The sequence below is a fragment of the Salvelinus namaycush genome, chromosome 20, assembly GCF_016432855.1.
Source record: "Salvelinus namaycush isolate Seneca chromosome 20, SaNama_1.0, whole genome shotgun sequence".
Lineage (NCBI taxonomy): Eukaryota > Metazoa > Chordata > Actinopteri > Salmoniformes > Salmonidae > Salvelinus > Salvelinus namaycush.
In genome coordinates, this window is record NC_052326.1 from 42,295,771 (window position 1) to 42,309,494 (window position 13,724).

Below are 13,724 nucleotides of genomic sequence, written 5' to 3' on the forward strand. Positions count from 1 at the left end.
AAAGCCATCGCCACGGTTCACAGTGTTATTGTCACCTCTCAGACCTATACCAGCAGTTCCTCCTGGCTCAGGTCTGAGCTCTACAAAAAACCCTGCTGCACACTTCATTCATGCGAGAGAGAGAGAGAGAGTGAGGGAGAGAGAGAGAGAGAGAGAGAGAGAGAGAGAGAGAGAGAGAGAGAGAGAGAGAGAGAGAGAGAGAGAGACCGGGGTAAGGGGTAGGTGGGAGAGGAAATTAGAAAGAATGGGACTGTTCTATGAGTCTTGTTTACAATCCTTACCATATAGGTGAGACTGGGGGCAATTGTAGCACCTTGAATTTCTCGAAACAGAAACAAGCTTGAGTGATGAAACTCACAGAGTATATTTTTCACTGGTCATCCCCAAAGCCAGCATCTCCTTTGGCCGCCTTTCCTTACAGTTCTCTGCTGGCAATGACTGGAACGAATTGCTAAAATCACTGAAGTTGGAGACTTATATCTCCCTCACTAACTTCAAGCATCGTCTGTCAGAGCAGCTTACCGATCGCAGCAGCTGTACACAGCCCATCTGTAAATAGCTCATCCAACCAACTACCTACCTCATCCCCATAGTCGTTTTTTGTTTTTTTCTGCTCTTTTGCACACCAGTATTTCTACTTGCACATCCTCATCTGCACATCTATCACTCCAGTGTTAATTTCTAAATTGTAATTACTTCGCCACAATGGTGTCACGTTCCTGACCTATTGTTCCTTTTTCTTTTATTTATTTAGTTGGTCAGGGCGTGAGTTGGGGTGGGTTGTCTATGTGTGTTTTTCTATGTTGGGGTTTTGTGTTCGGCCTGGTATGATTCTCAATCAGAGGCAGCTGTAGATCGTTTGTCCCTGATTGAGAATCATACTAAGGTAGCCGGGGTTTCACGTGTGTTTTGTGGGTGGTTGTATCGCGTGTCTGTGTTAGCACCACACGGGACTGTTTGCGGTTTGTCACGTTTGTTGTTTTGTACGTTAAGTGTTCAGTCTGTTTTCATTAAATAATCATGGACACTAACCACTCTGCATATTGGTCTGATCCTTCTCGCCTCTCCTCCTCGTCCGAGGAGGAGGATTACGACGATCGTTACAAATGGCCTATTTATTGCCTTACCTCCTTACTTCATTTGCACACACTGTATACAGATTTTCTATTGTGTTATTGACTGTATGTTTGTTTATCCCAAGTGTAACTCTATGTTGTTGTTTTTGTCGCACTGCTTTGCTTTACCTTGGCCAGGTTGGAGTTGTAAATGAGAACTTGTTCTCAACTGGCCTACCTGGTTAAATAAAGGTGAAATAAAAAATACGCACATATACAGTGGCAAGAAAAAGTATGTGAACACTTTGGAATTACCTGGATTTCTGCAGAAATTAGTAATCCAATTTTTTCTTAACTTCATCTAAGTCACAACAATAGACACACATAGTATGCTTAAACTAATAACACACAAATTATTGTATTTTTCTTGTCTATATTGAATACATCATTTAAACATTCACAGTGTAGGTTGGAAAAAGTATGTGAACCACTAGACTAATGACTTCTCCGAAAGCTAATTGGAGTCAGGAGTCAGCTAACCTGGAGTCCAATCAATGAGATGAGATTGGAGATGTTGGTTAGAGCTGCCTTGTCCTATAAAAAACACTCACAAAATTTGAGTTTACTATTCACAAGAAGCATTGCCTGATGTGAACCATGACTCGAACAAAAGAGATCTCAGAAAACCCAAGATTAAGAATTGTTGACTTGCATAAAGCTGGAAAGGGTTACAAAAGTACCTCTAAAAGCCTTGATGTTCATCAGTCCACGGTAAATGGAGAAAGTTCAGCACTGTTGCTACTCTCCCTAGGAGTTGCCATCCTGCAAAGATGACTGCAAGAGCACAGTGCAGAATGCTCATTGAGGTTAAGAAGAATCCTAGTGTCAGCTAAAGACTTACAGAAATCTCTGGAACAATCTAACATATCTGTTGACGACAATATGTACAGCACTAAACAAGAATGGTGTTCATGGGAGGACATCACAGAAGAAGCCACTTCTGTCGAAAAAAAACATTGCTGCACGTCTGAATTTTGCAAAAGTGCACCTGGATCAGCGCTACTGGAAAAATATTCTGTGGACAGATGAAACTACAGTTGAGTTGTTTGGAAGGAACACACAACACTATGTGTGGAGAAAAAAAGGCACAGCACACCAACATCAAAACCTCATCCCAACTGTAAAGTATGGTGGAGGGAGCATCATGGTTTGGGGCTGCTTTGCTGCCTCAGGGCCTGGACAGCTTGCTATCATCTATGGAAAAATGAATTCACAAGTTTATCAAGACATTTTGCAGTAGAATGTTAGGCTATCTGTCTGCCAATTGAAGCTCAACAGAAGTTGGGTGATGCAACAGGACAACGACCCAAAACAGAAGTAAATCAACAACAAAATGGCTTCAACAGAAGAAAATACGCCTTCTGGAGTGGCCCAGTCAGATTCCTGACCTCAACCCAATTGAGATGCTGTGGCATCATACCAGTTCATACCAGACATCCCAATAATATTGCTGAACTGAAACAGTTTTGTAAAGTGGAATGGTCCAAAATTCCTCCTGACCGTTGTACAGGTCTGATCCGCAACTACAGAAAACGTTATTGCTGCCAAAGGAGGGTCAACCAGTTATTAAATCCATGGGTTCACATACTTTTCCCACCCTGCACTGTGAATATTTACACGGTGTGTTCAATAAAGTGTATAATTGAAAACGTGTAATTGTTTGTGTGTTATTAGTTTAAGCAGACTGTGTTTGTCTGTTGTTGTGACCTAGATGAAGATCAGATCAAATTGTATGACCAATTTATGCAGAAATCCAGGTATTTCCAGAGTTCACATACTTTTTCTTTCCACTGTAGGTTCTCTCCCTGCTTGAAACGTTACAGACAAATATCTCACTATTTGCAAGTTTTATGGGCAAATGTTAGTTTTTTTAGGGGTGGAAGTAATTTTTTCCACCGGCTGTATTTTTTGTATACTGCCCTGAGCATTAATGTCCAATAATTCAAACTAGTATAATTGTCTTCACTATACAGTATGTTGGCTAAACATGGACATGAATGACGTGTCACTATTGTTGTTTCTTGCTAGGCACATGCAGTTTTGTCATGGTTGCTGGGTTAGGGGCAATTTAACACATTAAAATGACCCTGAGCTAAGTTGCCAAATTATGAAAACAAGTGATTATTAAGATTGTATAAATTATACATGAATTATACAAATACTAACTTTAGATAACCTTGGGGTCCTGTAGAGTGCCAAATAAGTTGTAAACAGATATAACCTGGGCACCATCAGACTGTTCAGATGTTATGTATGGCCATGCACAAACATGGGTGTTTCTGTAATTATTGGTTATGTACAAAGAAATACTAATATTTTTTGCAAAATCATTACATTTGTCTATCATATTATACAGTAAAAGACAAACTGTCACAAAAACTGTTACTTACAAAAACTGTTATTCAAAATACAGAAATTTGTCTTGTATGATGCATTTTGCATCATATGGTTACATGTCTTGAAAACATGATTGTTTACAAGCAAAAAAATGTGGGACTATGTCAACAATGGACTAATGAAATGAATACCAAAATATAGTTTTTGGGTGGAGTTTTCCTATAAGTGGATGTATTGACCCCAACTACTGTTACAATTGCACAGGGGCAAATGTAACGACCAGACTTTTCAGATTAAAAGCAATATTGTGATCTGACCATCTTATGTACAGATATATACATGGTATGAATGATTAGGAGAAAGATATCAGTTTCTTATATAAAACAATGGCTGTCCTAGTTCAAGTGGTCCCTGAGCGACAGGGTAAAAGACAAAAACTGTTACAATTGCCCCCAGTCTCCCCTAATGCCAAACAGTATTCCAATTATATTATATTTGGATGAATAGATTTAGATGTATTTAGTCAATTCACGTAGATTTTGAAACAGGGGTCCTCTTGACCTCCAATAGATTAGTTCTACCAGTAGACTGGAAGTGGATGTCACACCCTGGCCTTTGTTATATTGATTTTCTTTATTAGTTTAGTTAGGTCAGGGTGTGACATGGGGGATGTTTGTGTGTTTTGTCTAGTTTAGGGTGTGTGTATTGTTTAGGGGGTTTTGTAGTATGTATGGGGTTGTGTTCAGTGTAGGTGTTTAGGAAAGTCTATGGTTGCCTGGTTTGGTTCTCAATCAGAGACAGCTGTTTATTGTTGTCTCTGATTGGGAGCCATATTTAAGGCAGCCATAGGCTTTAGGTGTTTGTGGGTAATTGTCTATGCTTGTGTGTGCACTTTCGTTTATAGCTTCACGGTCGTTTATTGTTTTGTTAGTTTTTCGTGTTCCGTCTTCGTCTAATAAAAAGAAGATGTACTCATATCCCGCTGCGCCTTGGTCCGCTTATTATGACGATCGTGACAGAATTACCCACCAAACCAGGACCAAGCAGCGTGGTAAAAAGCAGCAGCAGCGATGTCAAGACTCCTGGATGTGGGAGGAAATCCTAGACGGGAGAGGACCCTGGGCACAGCCAGGGGAATATCACCGCCCCAAGGCAGAGATGGAGGCAGCACGGCGACACGGTAGGAAGCCCGAGAGACAGCCCAAAAAAATTATTGGGTGGGGGTGGGGCACTTGGAGCAGTCGGCGAAGTTGAGGGGTGAGTCTGAGATTGTCGAGGAGTTATTGGACAGATTGGAGGAGAGTGAACGAAGGGGAGATTATGAGACATTCGAGGAGTTGTTGACGAAATTGGAGGAGAGTGAAGAGAGAGAGCTGTTGGTTTGGCAGAGTATGCATGGCATTCTCCCTGAGGAGCGTGTTAGCTGTCCGATGCCACCTGTGTCAGTTTCTCGTACTCAGCCTGAAACTTGTGTTAAAGTTCCGGAAGATTTGATGCTGGCTATACACACTAGGTCTCCAGTACACCTTCACAACCCGGTGTGTCCTGTTCCTGCTTCTTGCACTCATCCTGAGATGCGTGTCCCCAGCCCGGTACCACCAGTTCTGGCACCACGCACTAGGTCTAATGTGCGTCTCCAGAGCCCTGGACGCACTGTTCCTGCTCCCCGCATTAGCCTTGAGGTGCGTGTCTCCAGCCCATTACCACCAGTGCCTACACCACGCACCAAGCCTCCTGTGCGCCTCCAGAGTCCTGTGCGTCCTGTTGCTGCTCCCCGCACTAGCCCTGAGATGCGTGTCCCCAGCCCGGTACCACCAGTGCCGGCACCACGCACTAGGCCTAATGTGCGTCTCCAGGGTCCAGTATGCCCTGTTCCTTCTCCCCGCACTAGCCTTCAGGTGCGTGTCCCCAGCCCGGTACCACCAGTTCCGGCACCACGCACCAAGCCTCATGTGCGTCTCCAGAGCCCTGTACGCACTGATCCTTCTCCCCGCACTCGCCCTGAGGTGCGTGCCCTCAGCCCGGTACCACCAGTGCCGGCACCACGCACTAGGCCTAATGTGCGTCTCCAGGGTCCAGTATGCCCTGTTCCTGCTCCCCGCACTAGCCTTGAGGTGCGTGTCTCCAGTCCGGTACCACCAGTTCCGGCACCACGCACCAGGCCTACTGTGCGCCTCAGCAGGTCAGAGTCGGCCGTCTGCCCAACGCCGCCTGCACTGCTCGTCTGAGCCATCCGTCTGCCCAGCGCCATCTGAGCCATCCGTCTGCCCAGCGCCATCTGAGCCATCCGTCTGCCCAGCGCCATCTGAGCCATCCGTCTGCCCAGCGCCATCTGAGCCATCCGTCTGTCCCGAGCCATTAGAGCCGCCCGTCTGTCCCGAGCCGTCAGTCAGCCAGGATCTTCCAGAGCCGCCAGTCAGCCAGGATCTGCCAGAGCCGCCAGTCAGCCAGGATCTGCCAGAGCCGCCAGTCAGCCAGGATCTGCCAGAGCCGCCAGTCAGCCAGGATCTGCCAGAGCCGCCAGTCAGCCAGGATCTGCCAGAGCCGCCAGTCAGCCAGGATCTGCCAGAGCCGCCAGTCAGCCATGACCAGCCAGAGCCGTCAGCCAGCCATGACCAGCCAGAGCCGTCAGCCAGCCATGACCAGCCAGAGCCGTCAGCCAGCCATGACCAGCCAGAGCCGTCAGCCAGCCATGACCAGCCAGAGCCGTCAGCCAGCCATGACCAGCCAGAGCCGTCAGCCAGCCATGACCAGCCAGAGCCAGCCAGCCAGGATCCGCCAGAGCCAGCCAGCCAGGATCCGCCAGAGCCAGCCAGCCAGGATCCGCCAGAGCCAGTCAGCCAGGATCCGCCAGAGCCATCTGTCAGTCATGAGCTGCCCCTCAGTCCGGAGCTGCCCCTCAGTCCGGAGCTGCCCCTCAGTCCGGAGCTGCCCCTCAGTCCGGAGCTGCCCCTCCGTCCAGTGGCGCCCTATGGGATGGTATTCAGTCCGGGACTCGCCGTTCCAGAGGCGCCACCAAAGCGGGTAGTGACTATGGTGGAGGGGGGTCCACGTCCCGCACCCGAGCCGCCACCATAGGAAGGCCCACCCGGACCCTCCCCTTCTGTGTCAGGTTTTGCGGCCGGAGTCCGCACCTTTGGGGGGGGGGGGTACTGTCACACCCTGGCCTTTGTTATATTGATTTTCTTTATTAGTTTAGTTAGGTCAGGGTGTGACATGGGGGATGTTTGTGTGTTTTGTCTAGTTTAGGGTGTGTGTATTGTTTAGGGGGTTTTGTAGTATGTATGGGGTTGTGTTCAGTGTAGGTGTTTAGGAAAGTCTATGGTTGCCTGGTTTGGTTCTCAATCAGAGACAGCTGTTTATTGTTGTCTCTGATTGGGAGCCATATTTAAGGCAGCCATAGGCTTTAGGTGTTTGTGGGTAATTTTCTATGTTGAACGTTAGTAGCTTGTGTGTGCACTTTCGTTTATAGCTTCACGGTCATTTATTGTTTTGTTAGTTTTGTAAGAGTGTTTCGTGTTCCGTCTTCGTCTAATAAAAAGAAGATGTACTCATATCCCGCTGCGCCTTGGTCCGCTTATTATGACGATCGTGACAGTGGAAGCAAGAAAGTTGCCTTTTCCAAATCGAATCAAATTAGACAGTGAATTATCTCACTAGGCACGCTCTTCGATCCCAAATAAAACCTACACAACAGAACCTAATCAAATATGCTTAAAAAACAAGATCACAAAAAAGCTACCTGCTACCATATAGATGTAGATGACTCAACAGGTGGATGAAGTTCTCTTTATAAAAACACATAATCTAATTGAAGACGATAGGGATTTCATGGCAATTATTATGAAGTACTTTTCATTACCTGGAAAGAGAGGCACTTCAACAAATGACATCATCATCTCTGAGCCTTTCTGCTTCCCAGAATCTCCTAGTTGTCAGCATCTAAAATTATCCCTGTCACTCATTGTTTTGAAAATGTATAGGCTACGAAAAAGCAGCCTACATTTGAGATATCCAACAAGCTACCAAGGAGAGCACTTGTTTGAAACAATCCCTGGCTGAAAACAAACCAGGTGGTGCACCTGTATCTTTATAGGAATAAACAATCAATGGCCACTGTTAGACACTATAGACTCGTGCTCAAGAGGACCAGTATTGGACTGTTGCCAATACTCTCAAAAACCCTCATCTCATCAGGGTAATCTACGTTTCAAACAACAACTAAGAGGTCACCGCGCCACTTTTTTGGTAAACAGCTGAGAGATAGGGCTGGAGAAATGTAACCACTCTCAAATTCATAGATTCAATTTATGGATGCAAGGATTGACCACCCGTGAGATCAAAATGATCTTAACCATGTTTTGAAGCTATACATATTACTGTTTACAAACATTGGAGTTAAACCAGTTTATATTTTGGGCTCTGATGGGGTGAGACAGTTAGTTGAATTAAACCCATGAGGGATTTATAAGTTATAATCCTCAAGAATAAATGACTATAAATGGCTACTTTAAAAGTTTTAATAAATGCATACCAACCCCAGATTTCCACTTTAATGGTACCACAACAACTTCAACTATCAAGACAACTAAGGCAAGCACACACATTTTCTTCAGAAAATGTATTTTCTTTTTTTTGTGTTTACAATTCATAAATAATTACAATAAAATAACAATATTTTCAATAAAAGGTGTTTCTTTATTATTGAAAACCAAGATTTATTTTGCGCATTGAACTCTCAAGACAGCCAGGGGATGGAGCCCATGTAATCATTCCACAGCTTGAGTTGGTCAAAGTTTGTCTTCACAGTCTTCATTATTAAGTCCATCAATGACCCATCAGACCACACCCACCTGCCCTCCTTGTCAGTGTCATACAGCCCGATCCAGGTGTACCTCTCTGCAGGGTCTTGACTCTTGACCAGCTTCTGGATAAACTTGTGTTCATTCTCACTATGCACTGAGGCCAGGTTTGCTCCCTGAGCCACACAGTAAGATTCAGTGTCGGCCCAATCCAATTGTGAAGCAACGTACTTATAGCAGTGTCCGCTAAAGCTGTACCAGCCCATGTCGCAGGATTTTTGGGATAGCTCTTCCTCCTGGTCTGGCACGGTCCTGTTCAGCATCCAACGCCAGGCTGAGGAGAGAGACGAGGAACACTAACATGGTGCTGAGTGTTGGTGCTGAGCGCTGATGGGCAGACACTGGGAGGTGAGCTGGGTTGCAATGGGTCCTGCCATTTTAAAGAGGGCTGGTGGCCATGATATCATTGGTATATCTTTTACAACTAAGAGTGAATGTTATATAAATGTACTATTGGCTTCAGCTTTTACAGAAGCTGCTTAGTTAATATATTTAACTTCAGAGCAACAACAAAAAAACTAATTCAAAAAGTGTAAAAATAAATAAATAAATAGTGTTATTTTTTCACAAAAAGTGTCAGCAGCTCTACAGCCCTTTCAGAAAAGTGTATTGGCATGTAAGCCTGGGGTAATATGAGCTCTGCAACTGTGTTCTTCCATTACTTTTTCCAACAAGTGTTGATACAAGGCTTCTTGACAAACAACACACATATTTGAAAATGAACTTTTGAAGGAGTGGATCTACAGTAAGCAATTCTAGCGAGTGGTTAGTGTTATAGTTCTGAGCTCAGTTCAGACAGAACTTTCCCATTGGCCTTTATGCTGCGTTCAAAACAATTGGACACTGGGAACTGGGAACTCTCCGACTTCCAACTTCAGTGCGTTCAAGACAACTGGGAACTTGAAAAAAAACTAGCTCGATGGGAAAAATTATTTTGAATGATCGTCCAACTCGGAATCAGAAGTCGGAAACTCTGGCGTCTTTCTAGAGCTCCTAATTTCCGACCTGAAGATCACTGACGTCATGATTTGACCTGGAGTCCCCAGTTCTCTTGAAAGCACCACAAGGCTCAGTCTCAGCATCCCCCCAATCCAATATTCTCACAAGGTTTCATCCAATGATGTATACTGAACAAAAATATAAACTCAACATGTAAAGTGTTGGTCCAATGTTTCATGAGCTGAATTAAAAGATCCCAGACATTTTCCATTTCTCTAAAATGTTGTGCACAATTTGGTTTACATCCCTGTTAGTGAGCATTTCTCCTTTGCCAAGATAATCCATACTGTAGCATATCAAGAAGCTGATTAAACAGCTTGATCATTACACAGGTGCACCTTGTGCTGGGGACAATAAAAGTCCACTCTAAAATGTGCAGTTTTGTCACACAACACAGTGCCACAGATGTCTCAATTTTTGAGGGAGCATGCAATTGGCATGCTGACTGCAGGAATGTCCACCAGAGCTGTTGCCAGATAATTTAATGTTCATTTCTCTACCATAACCCTGCCTCCTACGCAGTTTCAGAGAATTTGTCAGTATGTCCAACCGGCCTCACAACCACAGATGACGTGTAACCACACCAGCCCAGGGCCTCCACATCCGGCGTCTTCACCTGTGGGATCGTCTGAAACCAGCCACCTTGACAGCTGACAAAACTGTGGGTTTGCTCAACTGAAGAATTTCTGCATAAACTGTCATAAACCATCTCAGGGAAGCTCATCTGCCTGTGGGCGAGAGGTTGCTGATGTCAACGTTGTGAACAGAGTGCCCCATGGTGGCGGTGGGGTTATGGTATGGGCAGGCATAAGCTTCGGACAGCGAACACAATTGCATTTTATCGATGCTAATTTAAATGAACAGAGATACAGTGATGAGATCCTGAGGCCCGTTGTCGTGCCATTCATCCGCCACCTCATGTTTCAGCATGATAACGCACAACCCCATGTCACAATGATCTGTACACAATTCCTGGAAGTTGAAAATGTTTCTTCCATGACCTGCATACTCACCAGACATGTCACCCACTGAACATGTTTGGGATGTTCAGGACTGCTGTAAACGACAACGCATCCCAGTTCCCACCAACATGCAGTAATTTCACACAGCCATTGAAGAGGAGTGGGACAACATTCCACAGGCCACGATCAACTCAATTCGAAGGAGTTGTGTCGCGATGCATGGGGCAAATGGTGGTCACACCAGATACTGACTGGTTTTCTGATCCACGCCCCTACTTTTTTTTAAAGGTATCTGTGACCAAAATATGCATAACTGCATTCCCAGTCATGTGAAATCCATGGATTAGGGCCTAATGAATTCATTTCAATTGTCTGATTTCCTTATATGAACTGTAACTCAGTAAAATCTTCGAAATTGTCGCATGTTGCATTTATATTTTTGTTGAGTATAATTTAAAAGTATGCATTAAGGTGTCTGTAATAGAATAAACGTGGCAAAACAAATGTAAACATTAATAAACATTTCTAAAGCTTCCCCCCAAAAAATTACACCGGTGGGGGAGTGCCAAGATGGAGGCCCGGTGGCTTCAAAACAGCACCACCTATTAGTCATCTAGTGTGTATATAAATCATTGGTCTCATCAGCAAACAAGAAAACCTCATTCAGGAAGACAAAAGAGAAAGCCATCATATTAGAAATTGCCATTCTTTCTTGTTATCTAATGTTTTTTCTCAATGATTCTGGTGGTTTTTATGCTCTAAATCTTCTAAATGTTGTACAACTGCATCAAAACCTCAGTAAAGGCGACAGGGTATTCATGCCTTTCTTTCCATCCATTCAAATCCATTAAAATCCTTGATATGCATGGCCTTTCCTTTCAACATAGCCTAGCTACTTCGCTGCTTTGCCTAGCTTGAAGTAGCTTGAGACAATTTCATATTTTGCTCATGCTTATTGCCTAAACATGTTGTGTAGCTATTGCCTGGGGTAAGCTGTGCACATTTTGCTGTGTCTAAATAATTTGACGCTCGTATCCATTCAGACAGAAGTAGCATACAGTATACAAGGTGTGACTGTATTCATGACAGGGCAGGCTAGTGAGTACTGGACTGTCCACTTGTCTGAAACGTCATTACCAATTAATACTTTTCACCCAAACTTTTTGTGTTGCGAATTATTCTGATGAAATGTGTCCATATATTGGTATTTTAGTGCCACTTGTCAGTAGTAACTGTGGATGCTACATCGGTCAATGGCTGAGCTGAGTTGAGCAGTGTGTCATTTTGTCAGATGATATGAAATATGCCAGCATCAGAGGCTATCGCTTGTGTATCTTGGCTACATTGGTATTTAGATTTGGTGAAAAGTGTTTGTCAATTTCAGTTAATAGACTGTGTCACACTTTTATTTACCAAGCGCTCAAAGCACTTTACATAGTAAGGGGAAATTCACCTCATCCACCACTACTGATGTATAGAACCCATCTGGGTGATGCCATGGCAGCCATTCTGAGCTAGTGTCATGGAGCTGGTGTCAGTCCATGCCTTATAGGCTGACCTGCCTTATTAAATAGGCCTAAGGGAGTGGTCGAAATTTACACAATTGCTACCTGGAGGAAAATGGAGGGTCATGCTTTTTAAATGTCAGTCAGGGAGAGGGTTTAGTATTTTTTTATTTAGTCCAGAGGAGGGTCATATAATTTGTAATCAATTCACACCTGTACATAGCTCATCTGTAAATAGCTCATCCAACTACCTCATCCCCATACTGTTATTTTATTTTTTATTTTTTTTGCTCCAGTATCTCTACTTGCACATTCATCTTCTGCACATCTATCACTCCAGTGTTTAATTGCTATATTGTAATTACATAGCCACTATGGCCTATTTATTACCTTACCTCCCTTATCTTACCTCATTTGCACACACCGTATATATACTTTTCTATTGTGTTATTGACTGTATGTTTGTTTATTCCATGTGTAACTCTGTGTTGTTGTTTGTGTCGCACTGCTTTGCTTTATCTTGGCCAGGTCGCAGTTGTAAATGAGAACTTGTTCTCAACTAGCCTACCTGGTTAAATAAAGGTGAAATAAAAAATAAAATAAATAAACAAACCTAACGCTGGGTTTTCATGAATAAACCTGTTGTGGGTGTGTCGAGGCTTGGCCCCTCACTGGCCAATCAGAACGTGCTCCATGGCTAAATATGTGGTTGCTTCAAGTTGTGTATTTCTAGTTTTTATGTGTTGCTTTGGAATCAACTCCAATTCCAATGTTAGTCCTTTATAGTTTGTTAAAAAATTTGCAAAATGTACACCCATCCCATCTTGGCTAAATATGTTAACTTGAACCAGTTTAAAGTCAACATTGTTCTAAGTATTTGCATGGCTTCAATGTAGAAATATATACAGTACTAGACAAAAGTTTGGACACACCTACTCATTCAAGGGTTTTTCTTTATTTTTACTATTTTCTAGATTGTAGAATAATAGTGAAATAACACATATGGAATCATGTAGTAAGCAAAAAAGTGTTAAAGGAATCAAAAATATTTGTTATATTTTAGATTCTTCAAGGTAGCCAATATCTGCCTTGATGACAGCTTTGCACACTCTTGGCATTCTCTCAACCAGATTCACCTGGAATGCTTTTCCAACAGTCTTGAAGGAGTTCCCACATATGCTGAGCACTTGTTGGCTGCTTTTCCTTCACCTTGCAGTCCAACTCATCCCAAACCATCTCAATTGGTTTGAGGTCAGGTGATTGGGGAAGCCAGGTCATCTGATGCAGCACTCCATCACTCTCCTTCTTGATCAAATAGCCCTTACATAGCCTGGAGGTGGGTTGGGTCATTGTCCTGTGGAAAAACAAATGATAGTACAAAAAAGCGCAAAGCAGATGGGATGGCGTATCACTGCAGAATGATGTGGTAGCCATGCTGGTTAAGTGTGCCTTGAATTCTAAATAAATCACAGACAGTGTCACCAGCAAAGCACCCCCACACATCACACCTCCTCCTCCATGCTTCACGGTGGGAACCACACATGCGGAGATCATCCGTTCACCTACTCTGCGTCTCACAAAGACACAACGGATGGAACCAAAAATCTAAAATTTGGACTCATCAGAGTCTAACTGTGGCTAACTGTTCTAGCATTGATTGATACACTCACAAAAGCTTAGATTTCTTTCGCTGCAAAGCATATTTTCAAAATCTGACACGATAGGTGGATTAACAACAAGCTAAACTGTGTTTTGGTATATTTCACTTGTGATTGCATGATTATAAATATTTTTTGTAATATTTTTTAATCTGATACGTTTGGGAATTTTCTTCTGCCTTTCAGGACCGGAACGAGGCTGTAGTTTTCTAAACATAACGCGCAACCCAAATGGCGTTTTTTTGTTATAAAAGTAATATTTATCGAACAAAAATAACATTTATTG

General features: G+C 43.4%; 1 protein-coding gene across 1 annotated transcript; it reads right to left on the reverse strand.

Annotated features, from left to right (window-relative positions):
* Window positions 1-8,190: 8,190 nt before the first annotated feature.
* Window positions 8,191-8,520, reverse strand: LOC120064834 (galactose-specific lectin nattectin-like). The gene has a single exon (XM_039015430.1). The coding sequence runs from the start codon at window positions 8,518-8,520 to the stop codon at window positions 8,191-8,193; it is 330 nt and encodes a 109-aa protein (XP_038871358.1).
* Window positions 8,521-13,724: the final 5,204 nt, after the last annotated feature.